Here is a 21,700-nt window from a genome sequence, read left to right on the forward strand (position 1 = left end):
AATGCATGAAAGGACAACACCACAAAAGAATAACTTTTGAATAACAATTTATTACAGCCAGCAATTAATACAAATCACTTTCCGAAATGCTCAGCTACCACCTGCCTGAACATGGCTGATATTCTGAGCACTGACAGTAAAATGACATAAAACAGAAGAATGCATTCAAATTTATAATCAATTTTCTCATTTTACTTTTTTTTTTATTAATTTTTGTTTATGATCAAGGTCTAGTCAAACCATACCTAGACCTGGCAGAATCAATTGTTTTCTCCTTTTTTTAAGAAATGATTTATCATTTTGCGATGTTTTCAGAGTTTTGGATTTTTCAATGTTTAATTTTTTTTTCCTTTTTCCATCGGTGAAGCAGGTTTCAAAACGCTCGATCTGCAAGACACACAATGTGAATGATGAAGATGTAGCTCATTTACAGTATAATTAGAGATCCGTCATCTCGGCATGAAGTGACGATGGCCACACACACACACACACACACACACCTTAGACGCTGGGAACACCAGCAGGGGTGGACTTCTGTGCGGCTTCCTTGGCCTGGTGGGCCTGAAGTACAGCAACAGCTTCATCCACCTAACAAGAATAATAAAAAAGCTTAACAGAACTGATTTAAACATGACAAGAGCAGAGTCGAGCATTTATCTACTTTTTGGGGCATCACGAACGTGCGGGACACGACTGACCTTGGAGCGCAGGGACTCGGGCGACTCGAGCATGTGGAGGAGTTCAGAGTTGTCGATCTCAAGCAGCATACCTGTGATCTTGCCTGCGAGGCTGGAATGCATCATCTGGATCAGGGGGAACAGACGCTCGCCTGCAGGGGGAGCAGTTAAATAGTGTAAGTGCCATTTGTCCCTTGCTGAGGCAGCTCTCGACGTTCCGTGTGAATCTGAGAAGCTGCTGAACTAACCCAGCATCTGCTTCTGCTCCTGAGCAGGCGCCGCAGCCAGCATTGAGGCAGTGAGGGGCTCCTGACCCTGGACATGGACAGCAGGCTGGCGAAAGAACAGACCCAGATCAGACACGGTCTCAGACCCGTTTAGCCCTAATCAAGGAAAACCGCATTCTGAGATCAAAAATCTAATCGTTTTACTATTAAATTAGGTAGCAAAGCGTATTCCATCTTACTGCCACTTCAGTGACGAAATGAATTAAAATGTAATGATAACAATAACAAAAATAATGTTTATTACAGAACGTTCATAGCATGAAACCTGTGTCAGAACCATAAACCCGTTTCACAGTTCTGTCGGGCACATCTGGCCAGATGCTGAACTGCAGCATTTCGTTACCGAGTTCTCTCCCTGCTGCCGGGAATATCAGAATACTACTGAGAGCGTGTCGCTTTGACTTTGACGCTTTCTTCTTGGTTCACGGAGTCACCCGAGCTCCCCGTGAGACGGTAAACATCCCGACCGTAGCGGCAGGTCGGCCGTCTGTTGGTTGTGGCTGAATTAAGTTCAGAATAATGCCACTTTGCCGATGGTACGATAGATCGGAATGCTGCATATTTTTCGCGTCTTATGTCGTATTATGTCCCTCAAATGCATATTTTAGTCTGCAAACCGTACAAAGTACACCATAAGCGTACGAGATCGGTCTAACTTAAAGCCGACACAGTGAAAGCCAATGGAATGGTCACCTGCTGCATGGCAACCTGTGGCTGGGAGGCGATGTGCTGCTGGGGGTTGCGTACTCCTGCTGCGTACTTGTACTGCGGCATGGCACGCACTGGTGCGGCTGCAGCCGAAGCCCCAGCCGGGCGCTGGCCGAGCGCCTGAGTGGCTGACGGGAGGAATTTGAAAAGGTCACTTCAACGAAACACGCTAAACGGTGACTCCCAAACAATCAAAGTGAAACCCTTACGCATGCGCTGCGAGGTCATCATGCGAGGGACCTGGGCGTTGGTGGCGGCGGGGGGGCGGATGGTGTTGAAGGTCTGAGGCCTGGGGGCTGTCGGACGCATGGCATTGGGCATGTTCTGGAAATCTGAAAGGCAAACCGGAGGCGGTTATAATTCCTTTTAGCAGTGCCAGAAAGATGGAACCGACAGCCACAACATTTAAATGGTTTGTTTTTGGACGAGTGTCTACTCACGCTGAGGACGCACGCCTTGCGCGGCCCAGCGGGGGCTTTGGCGGAGCTGAGCCAGCTGGTTGGCAGAATAGTACGCACGGTTCTGGGCCTGAAAACACATTTACCGTGAAAACGCCGTTCTCCTTTGACCCACGGATCACTGTCCGAAACACAGCTCTTATTTATACACACGTTTGAAACTCACCGGAGGTATAGCGGCCATGAAATACCCTGAGGGCGGGGCCGGCTGGTATGGGTTGAGCACAGGGTTGGGCACGGCGCGCACAGTGGCCATCCTCTGCATGTACTGGTTGGTGAGGTGGGCCTGGCGCTCCTCTTTGCGCTGGGCGAGGGCCACGTACAGCGGCTTCGTGGCGACGATGCGCCCGTTCATCTCCGTCACAGCTTTAGTCGCCTCCTCCGGGGAAGAGAAGCACACGAAGCCGAAGCCTTTGCTGCGGCCGCCCTCCATCATCACCTGTGGGAGAAAGGATTGATTCTGAAGCGAGACGCGTCTTTAACCGGAACACAGATGATCCGGCATCTAAATCAGACCCGGCGCCGTTTTAGAGCACCAAGTCCGTACCTTGGCGCTTGTTATGGTTCCAAATGGAGAGAACTCTTTGCGCAGTCGTTCGTCATCCAGGCCATCGTCCAGGTTCTTCACGTACAGATTCACACCCTGCATGTAGAAAGCGCCAGTCGTTACCACAAACCACATCAGCCGTTACCACAAACCACATCAGCCGTTACCACAAACCACATCAGCCGCAACTAAATCAAAGACGGTCTCAGACAAAAAGGAGAAAGGAAATCGCAGCTCATTATTATATCCAAACAAATGTTTGCTCTCGAGAGTAAAGCAAAAACAAAACCGTATTAAAATAACACCAGAAACTACCTTTAAATGAAGTAATAAACATCAAACCTGGTATCTGGTCATGCGATCCTGTTTCATCTGCTCAAATTTGCGCTTGAGCTCATTCTGGCGCTCTCCTTTCTTCTGTGCGCGGCCCACGTACACCTGTCTGCCATTCAGCTCTTTACCATTCATGTCATCGACAGCCTGCCAGAGAACAGACCGTTTACAAAGTGTCAGGCTGCAGGCGGGGGACGCCGACGAGTTCAAAATGTTTAGGAGAGGATTTAAGAACAGATATTAACCTTCTGAGCATCTTCATGCCTCTCAAAGCTGACAAAACCAAATCCTTTGGATTTGCCACTCTCGTCAGTCATGACCCGAATACTGAGCGCTGGACCTACAGAACAAACAGCGAGTCAGCCGAGTTAACCGGCCGGTAACACGCTGCATGCACCGGTCAGGCTAACCCTGACTAAAACGGTCTTACCGTAATTACCAAACAACTCCCTCAGTTTCTCGTCGTCCATGTCCTCCCCAAAGTTCTTGATATAAACGTTGGTAAACTCTCGGGCACGTGCGCCGAGCTCAGCCTCCCTCTCCTTACGTGACTTGAAGCGTCCAACAAATCTGATGGTCAAACGGTGCAACGTTTAGAACAAAGAGAGAATGCTGAGACATTTACAACTGCTTTCCACGAAATCTAAAGGACAATCCTGCCGTTTTAATTTAGATCCCTGCTGTATGCGTAGCTTTAATTTAGATCCCTGCTGTACGCGTAGCTTGAATTTAGATCCCTGCTGTACGCGTAGCTTGAATTTAGATTCCTGCTGCACGCGTAGCTTGAATTTAGATCCCTGCTGCACGCGTAGCTTGAATTTAGATCCCTGCTGCACGCGTAGCTTGAATTTAGATCCCTGCTGCACGCGTAGCTTGAATTTAGATCCCTGCTGCACGCGTAGCTTGAATTTAGATCCCTGCTGTACGCGTAGCTTGAATTTAGATCCCTGCTGTACGCGTAGCTTGAATTTAGATCCCTGCTGTACGCGTAGCTTGAATTTAGATCCCTGCTGTACGCGCAGCTTGAATTTAGATCCCTGCTGTACGCGTAGCTTGAATTTAGATCCCTGCTGTACGCGTAGCTTGAATTTAGATCCCTGCTGTACGCGTAGCTTGAATTTAGATCCCTGCTGTACGCGTAGCTTGAATTTAGATCCCTGCTGTACGCGTAGCTTGAATTTAGATCCCTGCTGCACGCGTAGCTTGAATTTAGATCCCTGCTGCACGCGTAGCTTGAATTTAGATCCCTGCTGTACGCGTAGCTTGAATTTAGATCCCTGCTGCACGCGTAGCTTGAATTTAGATCCCTGCTGTACGCGTAGCTTGAATTTAGATCCCTGCTGTACGCGTAGCTTGAATTTAGATCCCTGCTGTACGCGTAGCTTGAATTTAGATCCCTGCTGTACGCGTAGCTTTAATTTAGATCCCTGCTGTACGCGTAGCTTTAATTTAGATCCCTGCTGTATGCGTAGCTTTAATTTAGATCCCTGCTGTACGCGTAGCTTTAATTTAGATCCCCGCTGTATGCGTAGCTTTAATTTAGATCCCCGCTGTACGCGTAGCTTGAATTTAGATCCCTGCTGTACGCGTAGCTTGAATTTAGATCCCTGCTGTACGCGTAGCTTGAATTTAGATCCCTGCTGTACGCGTAGCTTGAATTTAGATCCCTGCTGTACGCGTAGCTTGAATTTAGATCCCTGCTGTACGCGTAGCTTGAATTTAGATCCCTGCTGTACGCGTAGCTTGAATTTAGATCCCTGCTGCACGCGTAGCTTGAATTTAGATCCCTGCTGCACGCGTAGCTTGAATTTAGATCCCTGCTGTACGCGTAGCTTGAATTTAGATCCCTGCTGCACGCGTAGCTTGAATTTAGATCCCTGCTGTACGCGTAGCTTGAATTTAGATCCCTGCTGTACGCGTAGCTTGAATTTAGATCCCTGCTGTACGCGTAGCTTGAATTTAGATCCCTGCTGTACGCGTAGCTTTAATTTAGATCCCTGCTGTACGCGTAGCTTTAATTTAGATCCCTGCTGTATGCGTAGCTTTAATTTAGATCCCTGCTGTACGCGTAGCTTTAATTTAGATCCCCGCTGTATGCGTAGCTTTAATTTAGATCCCCGCTGTACGCGTAGCTTGAATTTAGATCCCTGCTGTACGCGTAGCTTGAATTTAGATCCCTGCTGTACGCGTAGCTTGAATTTAGATCCCTGCTGTACGCGTAGCTTGAATTTAGATCCCTGCTGTATGCGTAGCTTGAATTTAGATCCCTGCTGTACGCGTAGCTTGAATTTAGATCCCTGCTGTACGCGTAGCTTGAATTTAGATCCCTGCTGTACGCGTAGCTTGAATTTAGATCCCTGCTGTACGCGTAGCTTGAATTTAGATCCCTGCTGTACGCGTAGCTTGAATTTAGATCCCTGCTGTACGCGTAGCTTGAATTTAGATCCCTGCTGTACGCGTAGCTTGAATTTAGATCCCTGCTGTACGCGTAGCTTGAATTTAGATCCCTGCTGCACGCGTAGCTTGAATTTAGATCCCTGCTGCACGCGTAGCTTGAATTTAGATCCCTGCTGTACGCGTAGCTTGAATTTAGATCCCTGCTGCACGCGTAGCTTGAATTTAGATCCCTGCTGTACGCGTAGCTTGAATTTAGATCCCTGCTGTACGCGTAGCTTGAATTTAGATCCCTGCTGTACGCGTAGCTTGAATTTAGATCCCTGCTGTACGCGTAGCTTTAATTTAGATCCCTGCTGTACGCGTAGCTTTAATTTAGATCCCTGCTGTATGCGTAGCTTTAATTTAGATCCCTGCTGTACGCGTAGCTTTAATTTAGATCCCCGCTGTATGCGTAGCTTTAATTTAGATCCCCGCTGTACGCGTAGCTTGAATTTAGATCCCTGCTGTACGCGTAGCTTGAATTTAGATCCCTGCTGTACGCGTAGCTTGAATTTAGATCCCTGCTGTACGCGTAGCTTGAATTTAGATCCCTGCTGTATGCGTAGCTTGAATTTAGATCCCTGCTGTACGCGTAGCTTTAATTTAGATCCCTGCTGTACGCGTAGCCTTAATTTAGATCCCTGCTGTATGCGTAGCTTTAATTTAGATCCCTGCTGTACGCGTAGCTTTAATTTAGATCCCTGCTGTATGCGTAGCTTTAATTTAGATCCCCGCTGTACGCGTAGCTTGAATTTAGATCCCTGCTGTACGCGTAGCTTGAATTTAGATCCCTGCTGTACGCGTAGCTTGAATTTAGATCCCTGCTGTACGCGTACATAATAGTTCATGTATTAACAGACTGTCCTGAGCTTTCCGAAAGCACCTGTTTAGCGAACAGGACCGGCCGTTATGACGAGTGGAACGCGCTGGCTGCAGAGCTGCGAGCGAGGACGTCCAGCATTAATGAGCTATACATACGCAAACCACCAAAGATCTAAAGAGGTGCCGCTTTAAAGACGAGAGGAGCGACTGAAGGGCTCGTCCTCTTCTCTTCCTTCGGCAGGAAATCAGGTCTTATTATTTGACACATAGCCGACGTTCAGAAGTGGCGGTTTGGTTGCTTAGTTTAAGTGCAACTCCCTCCATAACATATAAATTAGGAATTACATCAATCCTCTCATTAAGTGTTTTTTTTTTACACCCCACTAACAGCATCCTTAAAAAGTAATTACAAAAGGCCTCACATGTTCAAGTCCATCCAGATCACTTTGTAATTTAACATTTGCATTAAAAAAAACGAAATCGTTCCAAATTGCAGCAACATTGGGACGGCCCCAGAAAATATTTAAAGGATCTGCGAGCCCCCCCAACAGGCGGGTTCACCCAACAACCAGATGGTTCAGTGACGGGACACAACTCTGCCGCTGAGTGAGGCCCGGCTCTCTTTTATGCGCTACCTTTAACCCAGCTAATGAGATTAACAAAGACAGCCAATCATTCTCCTTTTGGACACCCCATAAGGTAAAGTGTCCAATGTGGGAAACCTCTTCAGTTCAGTTTCTTCTTCTTCTATGGTTCTATCAACCAACTACATCAAGACATGCTTCACACAAGGCCAGATTAGGAAGAACACTTAAATTATAGACAACCACAGGAAGCTAATGTTCACCGCTTAAAGTTTAAGATGTTACACGTCGGCATAGACGAACCAGATTAGGCAGGAAGAAGAGCACGATGCATTTAACACCACCAGCGCTGAGGAAGATAATCCCACGTGGAGTCCCAACGCGGTCCCACTTACACTTTTCTGTCATTGAGCAGCATGCCATTCATTTTCTCAATGGCCCGCTCAGCAGCCTCGTGGGTCTCAAAGTGCACAAAGCCGTAACCCTTAGAGCCATTTTCATCACAAACCACCTTGGAAAAGGAATTGACGCAGGTCAGAAGCATCCAAACACCATGCAGAGAATCAGAGACAGAACTCGTGTTAAGATGTGCAGGGAGAGCCACAGCGGGGCGGCGCGCCGCTCACCTTGCAGGAAAGGATGTTCCCGAAGGCAGAGAACGTGTCGTACAGGGCCTTGTTATCGATGGACTTGTCCAGGTTCTTGATGAAGATGTTGCCCACGCCGCTCTTCCTCAGGGAGGGGTCACGCTGTGACCACATGATGCGGAGCGGCCTGCCTTTGATCACATCGAAGTTCATGGTGTCCAAGGCTCGCTCGGCTGCACGCAGAAAAGAGGCCAGCAGTGCCACGTCACAATCCATCCTCTGTACGTCATTAGTGCGGTTTACCGGGTGCCATCTGCGCATGCGTGCTCGGTAAGTGATCGCATCTTATCGCTACCGACATTCACTCAGCTGGAGGAGCACTAGTCCACTAAAAACAAGTTAGAACGTGCCTCCGAAACCAGGGCACTCAATATCGATGCTGTAAAACAGAGAATAAATGAGTCCAAGATGGAGGCGCACATCCGCGATCGAGCCCACTGACCGTCCGCGGGTTGCTGGAAGTTGACGTAGGCGTAGCCGAGGGACCGGCGGGTGATCATGTCCCGGCACACCCGGATGGACAGGATGGGCCCGGCCGGGCTGAACTTCTCGTACAGCATGGCCTCGGTAACGTCCGGGTGGAGGTCCCCGACGTAGAGGGAAGCCATCGGGTAGCTCGGCGCGCTCGGGTTCATGTTCTCAGCCGTACTATTACACTGCAAAGAACGGCTCGGTAAGACCCGTGTTCGGTTAAACTCACACGCAGGACGGTTCTGTCCCCGAGCTCTGCCCCCCAAACACACAAACGCACGGACGAGCTCGCACAACGTGGGCTAGCTAGCAAAATGTCGGACCGCGGCCTGGCGCGACGGACCTCGCAGAATTCAGTTCCCAATTCGTAAACCCACAAAATGGGGGAAAAAAGCTAAATGGCGGAATGTATTTGACGACGCGGGCTTAAAGCAGCAGCTGTAACAGAAATGACGGATAAACAACACGTCATCAATACGAGTGATTGGCGGCGATCACCCACGTTTCAACAATGGCTAACAGCTAAGCGTGCTAACGCTCGTCGTCCCGTCTTTCCTCTCCAAGTCGGCGTCTTCTCCGCGTTGCTTGAATTGGCAAATCAAATCCTGCTTCACCGATTTTTTTTCTTTTTCTTATAAAAATATATCTGCGTGTGGCCTCTAGCTTCTGGTTTGCTTCATAATAAAATGTGTGCAGAGACTAGCTCCGGAGCACACCCTACGCAGACGGAATACCGGAATGGAAAGGGCGCTCGGCGACGGCTGCTTTCCGATTGCAGTCGAACCTCCGGCGCGTGCGACGCCAGGGCTCGCGTCACAAATCTCGCGATATCTTAGCTATTCGTCTTCCGAGTCCCGACCTCTCCCGCTTTATTCCGGAGCTTTGCGTGCTTTCCGCTGGTAAATAGCTGTTTGTAAGTCAGAGTCCGTCCTCAATACGCGCTTTGGACAGTTTTTAGACATCGGAAATGGTGGCTAGACGTTCTCCTGTCAAAGACATGGACATTTATGAGACATGTTGCGTCTCCGTCACGTACACGATGGCTCCTCCACATGAGGCAAAAGTATTCCAAACAGGATCACAAATACATGATACATGATTTACAATCTACCCCCACAGCTTTATCTAACATGTCATGTACATTTGTCTTCCTTCTACACTTTAGTTTTACTTTATTTATTGAGTACTGCCTCAAGTCTGGACACCTCTGTTGTCAAAAGTACATATTTACAACAAATGTGATCAGAATGATCAGCTGTTCCGGTTACAGGAGAGCAGGTCTGTTGGGTAGATTTTCCACTCTGTTTCAAGAGGACATCTCAACATTTGTCAGCAGACAGGACCATGAAGTTCTCCCCGTCCCATGCACGGTTTGAACAGTGGCAGGGGAGAACAGAAGACTGCTCGAGCTGCACGACATGCTTGTTCCCATCGCTGTTCACGCCATCACGGAATAGGAAACTGTGTGATGTAACGATAAATGTGTGAATAAAGCAACGTTCTCCGTCTCCACCTCAGGTTTACGCACTAATTATTTACATCAAAGAAAACGGAGCTGCCACTTTATTTTTTTTAAACCTCAACCGAGACGTCAGAAAGCTTTTTAAATAATTTTATTTCCACATACATGAAATTACACACTTCTCCCCACATAACGGTTATGCTTAGGTGTTTTGTAAGAAAAGACATGAACGAAGCTAGCATCCCAACAACCTCCCTTACACCTTTACCAACATGCAGTTACAGCAAATATTGAAAGAAAACAAACAAAATCAAGGAAAGCTGCAACTAGAAAAAGTACTGGTATGCCATTTTATTGTACTGCTTCGTTTGTAAAAACATCAGCATTAAAAAGCTTGTGCTCTTTTGTTCTTCAATGTTTTCTATACCTCGTAATTGATATATAGAAATACAAAAGCAGATAACCCGGGGGGGGGCAGCAAAACCATGGAGTACAAAGTGGAGCAAATGACAGTAAATGGAATGTAACCCTTGTGTTCCATCAGAGCCTCGCCTTCCTTCGCTTCCCCAACAGACCTGCATTTTAACCACTGCTGCATTCCTCTCTCCAAGCCGCCGTCTCCTGCAGCCGGAGGAGCTCCTGATTTTACATCAAAACATGCCGGTAATCAAAAGCAGGCCCATTAATGTGAACAGGTTACATACAGTATAAGCAATTTGCGACTAAAAGCTCAACTTGCTGCATCTGTCAGGAGTCGAGAAATGGCCCACCACCAACTTAATGCAACACCCACGCTGATCCCACACGAAAAGCTGACAAACAAGCAAAGAATCCCAGACGCACTGGATTTCCACATGGATCTTCCCGCCACACGATTTATAACTTAAACTCACTCCTCATTCCTTTCTCCCTAGTTACTACATAAAGTGTAGTAAATTTGAGGAGTGAAACAAGTGGTGAGAAGAAACTAAATAGAAAAATGATCAAGAGACACGGACATCAAAGATAACGAGGCTGTATCAATGTAGATGATCAGGAAGATGAGCCAGGACGATGGCTGGTAGACACGGACGCCTGTCTGGTTCACTCTTGATCCTCTCCATCGGGCTGGGTGTCAGAAGTCCACAGCTACGGGAAGATGGGAAACAAACAGCCATTAACAGGAAGCCAGTCAGCGGTAAACAGCCGTAGAAGCGTCACAATACTTTTGTGCATAAAATGGAGTCATGTTGTGAGTTCATAATTTTGGTAATAAAACATTTACATCTGTGGTGTAAAATTATTGTTATTTTTCTAATGTTATTTTGCATAAATTGAGTAATTTAATATTGGTTATACTTTTATTTGTACTGTTAATTGTCGATTTACGTACCAAGGACTTTCAACTTTCAAGGGCTTTTTAGAAATGCTCCTCTTAGACAGGATGTTTGACTTTATTCGTACTGTAATACATGCTACTGTGTGACTGTACTTGTACGCTAACATTCTATCTAATGAATATATTCATCATCATCAACAAACAGAAAGTTGTGTAAACTCACTGTGAGGTTGTCTCTCAGCAGCTGCATGATAAGCGTACTGTCTTTGTAAGACTCTTCACTCAGTGTGTCCAGCTCAGCAATGGCATCATCAAAAGCCTGAAGGACACCAAACAGGACACAACCTTTATTCCTGCTGCACTGTGTAGTTAATAAAATCCTTTAAAAAAATAAAAGTTAATACATGAAAATACATTAGTCCAGAGGCTTTTACTGTTGCAACTCGATGCAGAATCCACCCATCACGTGGGTCACTGTCTTGTTGGAACACCCGTCTCAAAGGCATTTCCTCTTCAGCAAAAGACAACAAGCTCTGGCTCTCTGACACAGAACAATCTTACTTCCATCAGTCCACAAAATGTTCCTGAGTTTGTCTTTGTCGATTTGTATAGTGTCCTTGGGTGGCGTTTAATCAAAGTACGCTTTTCGTCAGATCGATGTCTGGAATGACCCATTCTCTCAGGTTTTCAGGGAGAAACGTGTAAACAGCGTGTCGGCTTCACCCTAAAGCCCTATCTGATTGACACCCGTCCTTCCACAGATTGAATGACCTCTCTAAACGAACTCAACACTATTATTTGGAACACTCCTTTCAATCAGGTATTGAACTAGAAAAGCACTCCGAGCACAGACCTCCGCCAAGCAGCTCATTCCCCTCCTAACTGGATCTACACCGTCCACATGGTGATCTGGATCATCATCAAAAGGTTCTAAATGGTTCTTAGTATCTTTATACACCAACCATGAAAATTAAAAGTGAATCGGAGTTGATGTGCATTTGAATCCGTAAATGGGTTTTTTTCAATGTTAATTTTTTCCAGACCTCATTCCGGATCAGATCTAGATCGGACCCCTTTATGACTGCTTTTTGGTGAGTGAATTGAATGCAGAAACAAATCTATTTTTTTCTACACCCCTATCATTGATCTAACAAAGCAATTGTTATTGACTACCAACACATTTTATTCTTGATTTACTTTCGTGTGTCGTAAAGCCAGAACATTTTCATTTGAAGTGACTTTAGTCTTGTGGCATGCCTGATCCGATGTTCTTTCTACAAAATTGAACAACCATTTTGGAGTGTGGCATTATGAACATACTTCTTTGGCCATTTTGCAGGCTTGTTCTGGCGTGTTCTTGATCTCATAGTAGAAAACAGAGAAATTCAGGGCTAGACCAAGACGGATGGGGTGGGTGGGCGGCATCTTTTCTTTGCCGATGCCCATGGCACTACTGTAGGCCTCCCCAGCATCGTCAACCAATCCTGAGAGATGAAACAGAAAAGTGCATGAAATATGAAACATGACCAAATAAAAATCAATGTAAACATTTTAAATCTTTAACCGTGTAGAAAAATAGAATACACTTTCACAAAGGCAGTGAAAATCTTACAGAATAAAGGAATGTCCTTCTCCGTCACGCTGGAGTAGCATTATGACATCGCTAATTTGTTACTGTAAACTCTAAACTGTGCTGTACAATTAAACTCAATTATACTCTTGGGGTGATATTTTGTTCACTTCAGAGATACAAATCTCAAATTGGTAAAAACTATTAATAATCGGTTAAACCGTTAAATCACACATTAGATCTTGATGTACCAATCACATCAGTTGATTTTTTTACCGATGTATACTGCTGAGAACAACCAACAACATCCGGGCTCACTCCGATGACCTGCCTCCTTGACTACTAATAATCTGTATCGGTCATACGAAAATCATATCAGTTGATCCCTTATTTTTACGAGCTAAAAATGGCCTCTTCACATCAGACCAATGAAATCATCACACATGAAACTATTCGAATTACATCAAACACACGCACTAAATTCTTGACCAGTACGCCTATGGCAGACAGTGTTCAGAACTTAATTCAGCCATAATCAATAAATGGTCACCTTTCAACCAAATATTCTACTGGTCTTGAAATATCTTTAAAATGCTAAAAAATGGATAGTACCGAGTGTAAATGCAATTTTGCATGTTTTTTTTTTTTTACAGTGTTTGAACCCGCATTGTGTTCCGCTATAGCACAGCCACGTCAAATCAGGAGAGAATGGACCGTTCAACAGTAAAGATTAACAGTTAACTTATTGATACACACAGAACAGAACAGGCTGAATGAATATAACAGCCGCGTGTCTTTAGATATTTGGGGCTAACTTCATGTTTTAACGCTGTTTGCTAACTTACCAAACACCTGTCCTCTCACACAAACTTCGTGATGGAAGTAAATGACGCATTGGGTTGAGGGTTTTGACTGACAGCTCACATGTCCAATAGCATTCAAGAAAGGGACCGAAGCGATTACGAGATAGCCAATTAGAGGGCGCAGGGGTGGAAGTCATTTTGGCTTTAACATGTACAATATAACGTGTGTGGTAAAAGGTTTACAGCCTTAAACATATGATAATTGTAAAAATAATAAAGCTGACTACTTTGTGGATTTCGCCTATCGCGGGTTATTTTTAGAACGTAACCCCCGGGATAAATGAGGGACCATTGTGTGTGTGTATATATATATATATAAATAAAAACAATTATTTGAAACTGAGTTTACCTTCCTTGTCGTCTCCCCTAGCCACTTCAGCCAAGTAACGGTAGTAGTCGCCCTTCATTTTATGATAGAAGACTTTGCTCTCTTCCTCTGTGCCCTCTTTAATTAGATGATCGTCCAAGAGTTTCTGCGGCAGAAAACAAAACTTCAGTCAAAACACGACCAGAATATCATCAATATTGAGTTTTACAACTGGAACTATCCAAAAGCATCAAAGCACACCGGACAGAAGCTGCGCGCGCTGGACTCATCGTCAGGCTGTGAGGGATTGACTGTCGCACCTCATCTCATCCTTACATCAGATGCTTTTTCCAAATGGAGACGTCTCATTTCATAAGTGCATTTAATATTTCCACCTTTGACATCCGCAACAGCCCATGGAAATCATGAACATTGGATGTGCAATTACACTTTAATCCAGTACGGCAAAAAAAAAAAAACATGTTCTCCGCGGCCACAGCCCCCCCCCCCCCCCCCCCCCGACATCGCACCGCGACCCCCTCGGGCAGGGGTGTCAAACCTGTCCAGTGGAGGGCCGAGACACTCCAGGTTTTCCCTCCAACCATCAACCATCTCTCCAGCAGCTGACCTCACTGATGAGTTCCTCCTCTCAAATTGGAGGTGTTGATAATTACAATCACCTGCTTTAGTAGCCGGCTGGAAGGAAAACCTGCTGCCTCTCGGCCCTCCTCCAGACAGGTTTGACACCCCTGCCCTAGGGGGCCGCGCCCCACTATTTGAGAACCACCGGTCTAATGTGACCCGTTTGAGTATTTTGTCGGTCTGATGTGACGAGGCTAAACGCATTGGTGTCATTTTAGCCTGTAAAAATCCATCAGGTGGGCGGATCGTCGTATAAGCCGCAGGGCTCAAAAGCGTGTTGAAGGAAGTAGAAAGTAGTCCGGAAATTAGTCGTTTAAGGTTTTCCGGATTTGAATGAAGTACCAGTAGATTATGAATCAACCATCTCTCTTCCCTCCCGTTTCTTAGATACAAATGTGCAGTACTTACTGAGTCTCAATTCAATAAGTATACTCGCTGGGAAATGTGATTTGAAATCAGCGGTTAAAAACAAAACAAAAGTACAGATGACACAAAAACAAAAATATTCACAACAGCAACAATAGACATGTATAAATAAAAGGTCTCACCAGCACTTCCTTGCAGATCGTTTCCAGTTCCTTCTCAATCTTTTCCCGGTAGTCTTTGACCAATCCTTTCTTTCCTTCGTCACATTTCTGCTCAATGCTGGAGATCACACGCCATGCAGAGCGGCGGGCACCGACCACATTCTTGTAGGCCACAGACAGCAGGTTTCGCTCCTCATTCGCAAGCACTCCTTTGCGTTCCGTCACATCTTTCATTATAAAGGCCATGTCATCATAGCGCTCGGCCTGCTCAGCCAGCTTGGCCTTTTGCACGCAGTCCTTCAAATCACCACTCATGACTGCTCACTGGAGGAAGGAAAGAAGGGGAGATTGAGGCTGGAGGTCTATCAAGGGAGGAACTAGCAGGTATTAGCCATTTGGACCAGTGCCTAAGCGTCCTTTGTAGAATATGCAGAAAAATAACAACTTTCAACTGCTTTTGCAGTTCATTGTGGAATATTTATTTAGGAAATTTCACGACTGGACAGGATTACAGAAAAAGATGCAAAAGTGCAACAGCTTACACGGTCTGATTAAGAAATTAGATAACTGTATGTCTTAACATACATCACTATTACAATAAAAAAACACTTGATCATATTGCGAGTACAAATTGTTAACGTAAATGTTTTAACTCATCGTAGCAGTATCACAAATTTGTTTCACGACTTGAAATGCAGTGGCGGCCGCTGGTCATTCACGGAGGGGAAGCTCAGTTTTTCCTGACCTACATCATAAATGTATTTATTTATATGTAAATGCTACGTGAGGATACTGTGTGACTGGCTGTGAGTGATCGCGGGGAAAGAAACCGCAGCATGACAGAACAGAGTCGCCGGGCAAAATGCTAGTCATTTTTTACAGACAAAGTCGCCTGGGATCAGTTCAGAACAACGGAATGGAAACTTGGAAGATGCTCCGGTGCTTTAATACTTCTAAAATTGCTGATTTAACTGTCAATCAGAAAGGGATTCCACCTCAGAAAGATCATCCAATCATCACGCAGAAGCCGAGTGTCCGGGCCAGCCCACTGGCCCACCGACCCCCAGAGATCTGAGCGTCAGATGGGCAGGACAAAGCCCAGCATCTATCCCATGACCACCCCCTTCCACGCTTCCCCAGCGGTCAGTCGACGCTCAGCGCCCGACTTCGTAACAGCGCCGCGGACATGAACGAGAGGGAGGCGTGGCCGTGACCTGATATGTAGCTGATTCTGAACAAAAGACGAAGGTATTCTAGCGCATATTCAGTCAATGAAATGTATACAAAGTAGTACATATTCCACTTCTTTTTTTGGACTTTTTAGGGGAAGCTGAGCTTCCACTGCAGTCAGAGCGATTACGCCTGCTGGCGTGTCCTCGTCTCCTCCTACATCACATAAAATACACCGAAGCAAGCGACTACCATGCCATTATTTCCTTTCTTTTTTCCTTTTATTTTAAAGCTTGCGACTACAGCAACCCGGTTTCAAATTGAAGGTTCACTGAACTTGATTGTGACTCACTCTGCTCTGGCTTCCCCTCTCGTGCAGAAGCGCACGTTGTTTAAGCGCCGGGTAATACGCACCAGCAGTTTATGGGTGATTTTAACACGCAGCACTAATTAAACGACTTCAAGGCAACAATTGATTTTGAAGCTTTTCCAATCGTTGCAGCACTAATAAATTATCCCTCGGTGCGAGGATGTGTGTATGAATGATCGCCCGTGTGTGGGCCTGCAATGAATTGGCGACTTGTCCAGGGTGCACCCCACCTGAGGATACACTCCAGCGTAACGCAGTAACAGACAAAGCAGTTCAAAAGATGAACGAATGAGAAGGAATGGTTCAGCGCCATTCAGTGTCTTAATAACCAACATTAACGGTCGTCAAACCTCACAGACGAGGAAGTGTGCCATCAATAACGAACCTGAGCTTCCTGCTGTGACGTACCAAGATGTCTGCGCTGCAGCCACTTCTCCATCTCATCACGTCATCCTTCAAAACAGCCCCGAAAATGCAGCTTTCAGGAGGCCAGAAACGGAGAAAGTCACCAGGACTCTCCAGATCAACCCCCCCTCCCCCCATTTTCTCCACCTACGTTGTACATAGTCTTTTTAATTTATTGTTATTTTGCATCAATAGAGTAATTTATTTTTATTTGTATTGTTAAATATCGATGATTTATGTACAAAGGACTTTCAATGGAAACAAGACCACAAGGGCTTTTTAGAAATGCTCCTCTTGGACAGGATGCTTGACTGTACTTGTACAGTACAATACATACTACTCTGACTGTACTCGTACTGCTCTAACATTCCATCTAATAAATATATTCATCATCAATCAATAACTCCCACCCCATGTAGCGGTGGATCATATTAACCTGTAGACATGCGCAGACAGAAATCCCGCCCGCTAAACGACACAGCAGACTCAGCGACGTACCTGCGGCTCGCCCATGAAGCCTCGCTAAGTGCGGAAGTAGCCATTTTAAAAAACTATTTATGTATATACGACCAAAATAGTCTCGAACACCAGTTGGATTAATTTTACCATCATTCTAATGACTAATACATTTCATCGAGTGAAAATCGTTGGGTAAAGTTACCACATAGCATTATGTAGCAACGCCGCTTTGAGGCCTCGTGACCCGATTCAAGCGCGGCACCAACTATTTCCTGAAGGAAAATCGGCACAAGCCAGGCATCAGTCACCAAAAAGGGTTACTGTCCGCATATCAGTGACATTGGTGCGCACCAAAAACAACTATTATAGTCTACAACGACTAGTGGATTATAGCGACTCCGAGTGTAGCAATCTGGAGTTTTAATTGCATGTACATGATAGAAGCGATAAGAATTGCGGGCATTTAATAAAGCGTCGACAGGGGAAATGTAACATCTTACATAGCCTAATAATTTTGTTGAGATTAATTGTTTGTAATCAACACAATTTAAGAAAGGCTCCGACCTGACACGCCTTCCTCGTCTTTGGCACGACACGTTGAAACCAGCCCTTAGACACATCCCAATGTGAAGCTAAGCTAACTATTGTTCTTCGATATGACGATTGTCGCCATTAGATGAGGCGCTATGGTGAAATGGAGACAATAGGTTTTCATTCAAACAACACATAAGACCTCACGATAAATTACACAAATAACATTATGCTGCTAAAAGTCCATCCATACCTGAGTACTAGCAGAAAGCAGCGATGTAGGCGCACCAGGGTAGAGCTGACCCTCTCCGCCAGACAGCCTGAATGTAGTGCACGGGGTTTCCCTTCACCAACCAAAGGCTTCTTCTTCTTCTTCTTCTGCTGCTGCTGCTGCTTCTTCTTCTTTGGTTTCGCAAGACTCTGCAGCGCAACCGCATGTTGCTGCCCTCTACTTGTTCCACGTCAACCCTCCTGATATTTAATCAGAATTCTGTAGTCCAGGTCTGTCGACAGCAAGTACCGGAGCAGCTTGCTAAGGTATCATTTTTCCTTTCTTCTGAAAATTAAAATAGAACCTGATTTTTCTACAATGTCCCCATAATCATTGCTGCATTTCTTTTCCCTTTCAGGTGTATCGCTATTGTATTCAGTTGGTCGTCCTCATTTCAAGTCAGTGTCTTCTTTTTTCTGTTTAGTTGCATTTTTACCTGTGTGCTGAAAAGGAAAATAAATCCCACCCACAACCTATTTTGTTGATTCTATACAAAATTAGGCAACTTTCAGCTAAAAAATTAGATCTAGACTTGGATTAATAATTCATTTGTCTTTGACATTGCTATATCGATTGCCACTGTCTGAGTATCTGTATAAATTTGCAACTGCGATCTCGGTTTTTGCTGCAAGTGCTTTTGAATTTTGTTAACGTCACATTCCTTTCTCTATTTATTTTCTAAGGACTTCAAATCAAATCAATCTCAGGTTCTGGTAAACCCATGGTGGTAGAGCAGGCAACCAGACAGGTGAACACACTTGAATTTCCAAGGTTTTTTCCGGGTGGCACGGTGGTGTAGTGGTTAGCGCTATCACTTCACAGTAAGACGGCAGGCTTCAAGTTTGTATGTTCTCCCCACGTCTGCACAGAAAAGAGCTATTAGGATAATAAATTAAGTTGGATATTGTGATTCTACAAATCTGCATTTTTATAAGATCACATACATTGAAATGTCTGGACATTGCATATTTATAAACATTAGTAATTATGTTTCGAGTGGTAAATGAGACAATTCCGGTTTGTATTCAAAGTATTATTTAAACTGAGGCAGGGGATTTATAACTTTAGGGGGTTGCGAATGTTTGAAACTCACAAAGTCAGAACTAATCTCAAGTACAGATGTGTCTGTCAGTTCTGGGTGTAAAATAGTGGAGTGGATGAAATGGGGAAATAAAGATGTGTAATTCTACGTTAGTTTTCTAGAAGACTTTAAAATCTAAAATGATCAAATGTTACAATGAAATTTGATTGAATTAGATTTTTTAGTTTAAGCTATCATGTGTTCTGTAATGAAGTAGTACTGATGTTTTATTAGGAATTACTCCAATGATAATATAGGAGAGGTGAAAATAAGCCTGGGGGCTTCAGCCTATTCCATTTTCGGTTGTTGTCTGATAAATTCTGTTTAGTTTTTTTAAACAGAAATAAAGTATTCATTCAATTCATCCTAAAAAAACTTATTTCAAAGAAGCGGCGTTCCCTGTCAGGGGCCACAATTCTTTGAAAAAAGACATAAAAAGTTTCAGTTATAAATTTGTAGGCATGATTTAAATGTAAAAATAAGAGTGTGTAATTATTGCTATATAGCAAAAGCAAATGGTTTAGTCTGCTGTTGAAACGTGCATGGAGCTAAGAGTTACATTTAATGGAGACACCAGTAAATCAGCGGGGCATTTCTCCATCAACAAAAATCCTGTCATTCCGGTATTTGCTGGAGATGCTGGGGGTCCGACAGCAGAACACAGAACACAAACGGCTATTTCTGCAGTCTGGTCAGTTCCCAAGGGAAGAATGTGAAGCGATGTTTGTGCATTTTCATATGTTTTCCCTTTTGGCCAAGGTTTTAAGCTTGTAAACAATTTAACAACAAATCGGATAATGTATTAACAGTGTGCGTGTCCAGGAACGGTGCTGCACAAACCAGAGGGACCCAGTGACACTGAAACAAACCAGTTAGATGAGTTTGCAGTCAGTCAACCACGTCATGAGAACCAGAACACGCACACATTGTGTGGAATAGGCGTGCTCGTCTCTTAACCCTTGTGTGGTGTTCATATTGTTGTTACTCAGCCAGTGTTTGTGGGTCTGATGGACCCGTTGCATTTTGTGGCTTTTAATGCCTCACAATCACAATTTTATATTAAAATACTGAACATATGTTTACCTTATCCCAATTACAAGCAGTATAAACAATATATATGGTTAGTATTTGCCCTTTACCTTTGTTAGGTCACATTTATAAAAAAAATTTTGTTTAAAACATAATAAAGAAAATCAATTAAAATCAAGATATGAGTGGAAACACATTTACAAGTGAAGCAAGGTTTTTCAAAACTACTGACTTTTATTTCTTTGAACTTGAAATTTAACCCATTCAGGTGCAAAACACAAGCTGAATTCAGAGTAAACATATCAGTCAAGACAACACATCAGCCCCATTGAACACATGGCCTTTAGCCGCTAGCCTATACAACACATGAGGGGCAGAGCTTCACTGTGTGTGTGTTGCAGATATATTTTTTGCACTTGATGCATGTATATTGTGTTTTCCTGTCCATCTTGGGTCGGACACTTCACACCGCTTCTTCTTGTTCTTGGTGTTCACAACCTAGAATAATGAAAACATCAGACATTTTACGAACACCTCTCTCTCTCTCTCACAAGACATGAGTGCCAGACATGCACTGCAGCAGCATCACACACTTACTTCAGGCTCTGCAGACTGTGGTTCTGTAGGTTGGGTGGACAGGGCACCAGCATTCCCCTCCTGAATCCTCCTCACCATGGCTACAGAGGCTGAGGTTCTGGGGATATGTTTTCTTCTCTTGATTTGTGGCCTCACCAATGCCTTTCCCAGATCCTCAAGAAAGAGCCGTCTTTTCTGCAGCTTCACTCGTTTCCACTCTGGGTTCGTGCCATCCAAATGACAAAGGCATTGTACGCTGAGAGAATATCACCAGTGGCCAGCGTAGAGTCCTCCGTTTGCAGCTGTAGGCCGTCACCAGCTTGCCCATGTTGTCTACCCCTCCTCTTGTGGCATTATAATCCATGATGATCTTGGTTTGTGATGCTCTTAGTCACAGATTCTTCCATCGCCGTGCAGTGTACTCATGAGTACCACATTCTTGCCTTTCTTTGGCATATAGGATACCAGGGATGTGTCAGCCGTTTATACAAACTTGGAAGACTTGACAGGCCTGTTCTTTGAAGTCAGCAGTTGAGGTGGGAGCTCTGAGCATCACAGGCAGCCCAGATCTCGCACATTTGACCCACTGATTTTCTGTGTACCTACATTCTGTCATCCTCCTGTCTAGGCCGGCTGTGTGTGTAAGTGTGTGTGTAGGTGTGTAGGTGTGTTTGTGTGTGTGTAGGTGTTTGTGGTACACACAACATCAATTTCCACACTTCTATTAGCCCCGGGTCCAGTGGACCCGAACATCTTATATGTAATAGAAATGTGTAGGGGGGGTGTATGGTGTGTTGTTATTAAATATGTATTCTGATATATGTTCTTCACATAAAATGAGCCAAAGCCAGTGAGTCTCAGTTTGAAAAAATAATTAATTGTATCCTTTTTCTTTGATTGAAAAGTGAAAACGGGTCCCACAGACCCGAACACCACACAAGGGTTAAACACACGTCCATTTTCAAGCCGTTTGAGTGCCCATGTGAATTGTGCTCTGAAAGTCCTTCCTAAAATTTGAGGGGGGCATCAGGATAACCTCAGCATTGTTGCAATGCATGAATGGCACAGCAGACTGTGAGGCTCTGACCGAAGATGTGGGTCATGGAGTCGGACTCAGACAGTCAGGGTTGTCTGTGGAGGTTCTCAGTC

The 21,700-nt window shown here is 44.7% G+C and overlaps 2 protein-coding genes across 3 annotated transcripts; both read right to left on the reverse strand.

The window, feature by feature from the left end:
* Window positions 1–30: 30 nt before the first annotated feature.
* LOC137910268 (polyadenylate-binding protein 1A) lies at window positions 31–8,675 on the reverse strand. Of its 2 annotated transcripts, none has more exons than XM_068754721.1 (16): window positions 8,473–8,675; window positions 7,942–8,155; window positions 7,479–7,672; window positions 7,248–7,363; window positions 3,450–3,580; window positions 3,256–3,350; window positions 3,020–3,157; window positions 2,678–2,773; window positions 2,297–2,569; window positions 2,113–2,200; window positions 1,882–2,004; window positions 1,658–1,800; window positions 926–1,010; window positions 699–829; window positions 501–588; window positions 31–387 (listed from the first exon to the last, which is right to left on the reverse strand). In XM_068754721.1, exons 2-15 carry the CDS (start codon window positions 8,132–8,134, stop codon window positions 502–504), a joined length of 1,893 nt encoding a protein of 630 aa, XP_068610822.1. In that variant the 5' UTR covers window positions 8,135–8,155; window positions 8,473–8,675; the 3' UTR covers window positions 31–387; window position 501. The 2 variants fall into 2 exon arrangements, with proteins under 2 accessions (XP_068610822.1, XP_068610814.1); XM_068754713.1 differs by having other exon boundaries at window positions 3,441–3,580; window positions 8,473–8,674.
* An 890-nt stretch (window positions 8,676–9,565) lies between these two features.
* Window positions 9,566–17,939, reverse strand: LOC137916724 (14-3-3 protein zeta/delta-like). Its single transcript, XM_068759698.1, has 6 exons — window positions 17,848–17,939; window positions 14,681–14,983; window positions 13,533–13,656; window positions 12,071–12,234; window positions 10,974–11,069; window positions 9,566–10,560 (listed from the first exon to the last, which is right to left on the reverse strand). The coding sequence occupies exons 2-6, from the start codon at window positions 14,972–14,974 to the stop codon at window positions 10,516–10,518; spliced, it is 723 nt and encodes a 240-aa protein (XP_068615799.1). The 5' UTR covers window positions 14,975–14,983; window positions 17,848–17,939; the 3' UTR covers window positions 9,566–10,515.
* Window positions 17,940–21,700: the final 3,761 nt, after the last annotated feature.

The sequence above is a fragment of the Brachionichthys hirsutus genome, chromosome 3 (assembly GCF_040956055.1).
Source record: "Brachionichthys hirsutus isolate HB-005 chromosome 3, CSIRO-AGI_Bhir_v1, whole genome shotgun sequence".
Taxonomy (NCBI): domain Eukaryota; kingdom Metazoa; phylum Chordata; class Actinopteri; order Lophiiformes; family Brachionichthyidae; genus Brachionichthys; species Brachionichthys hirsutus.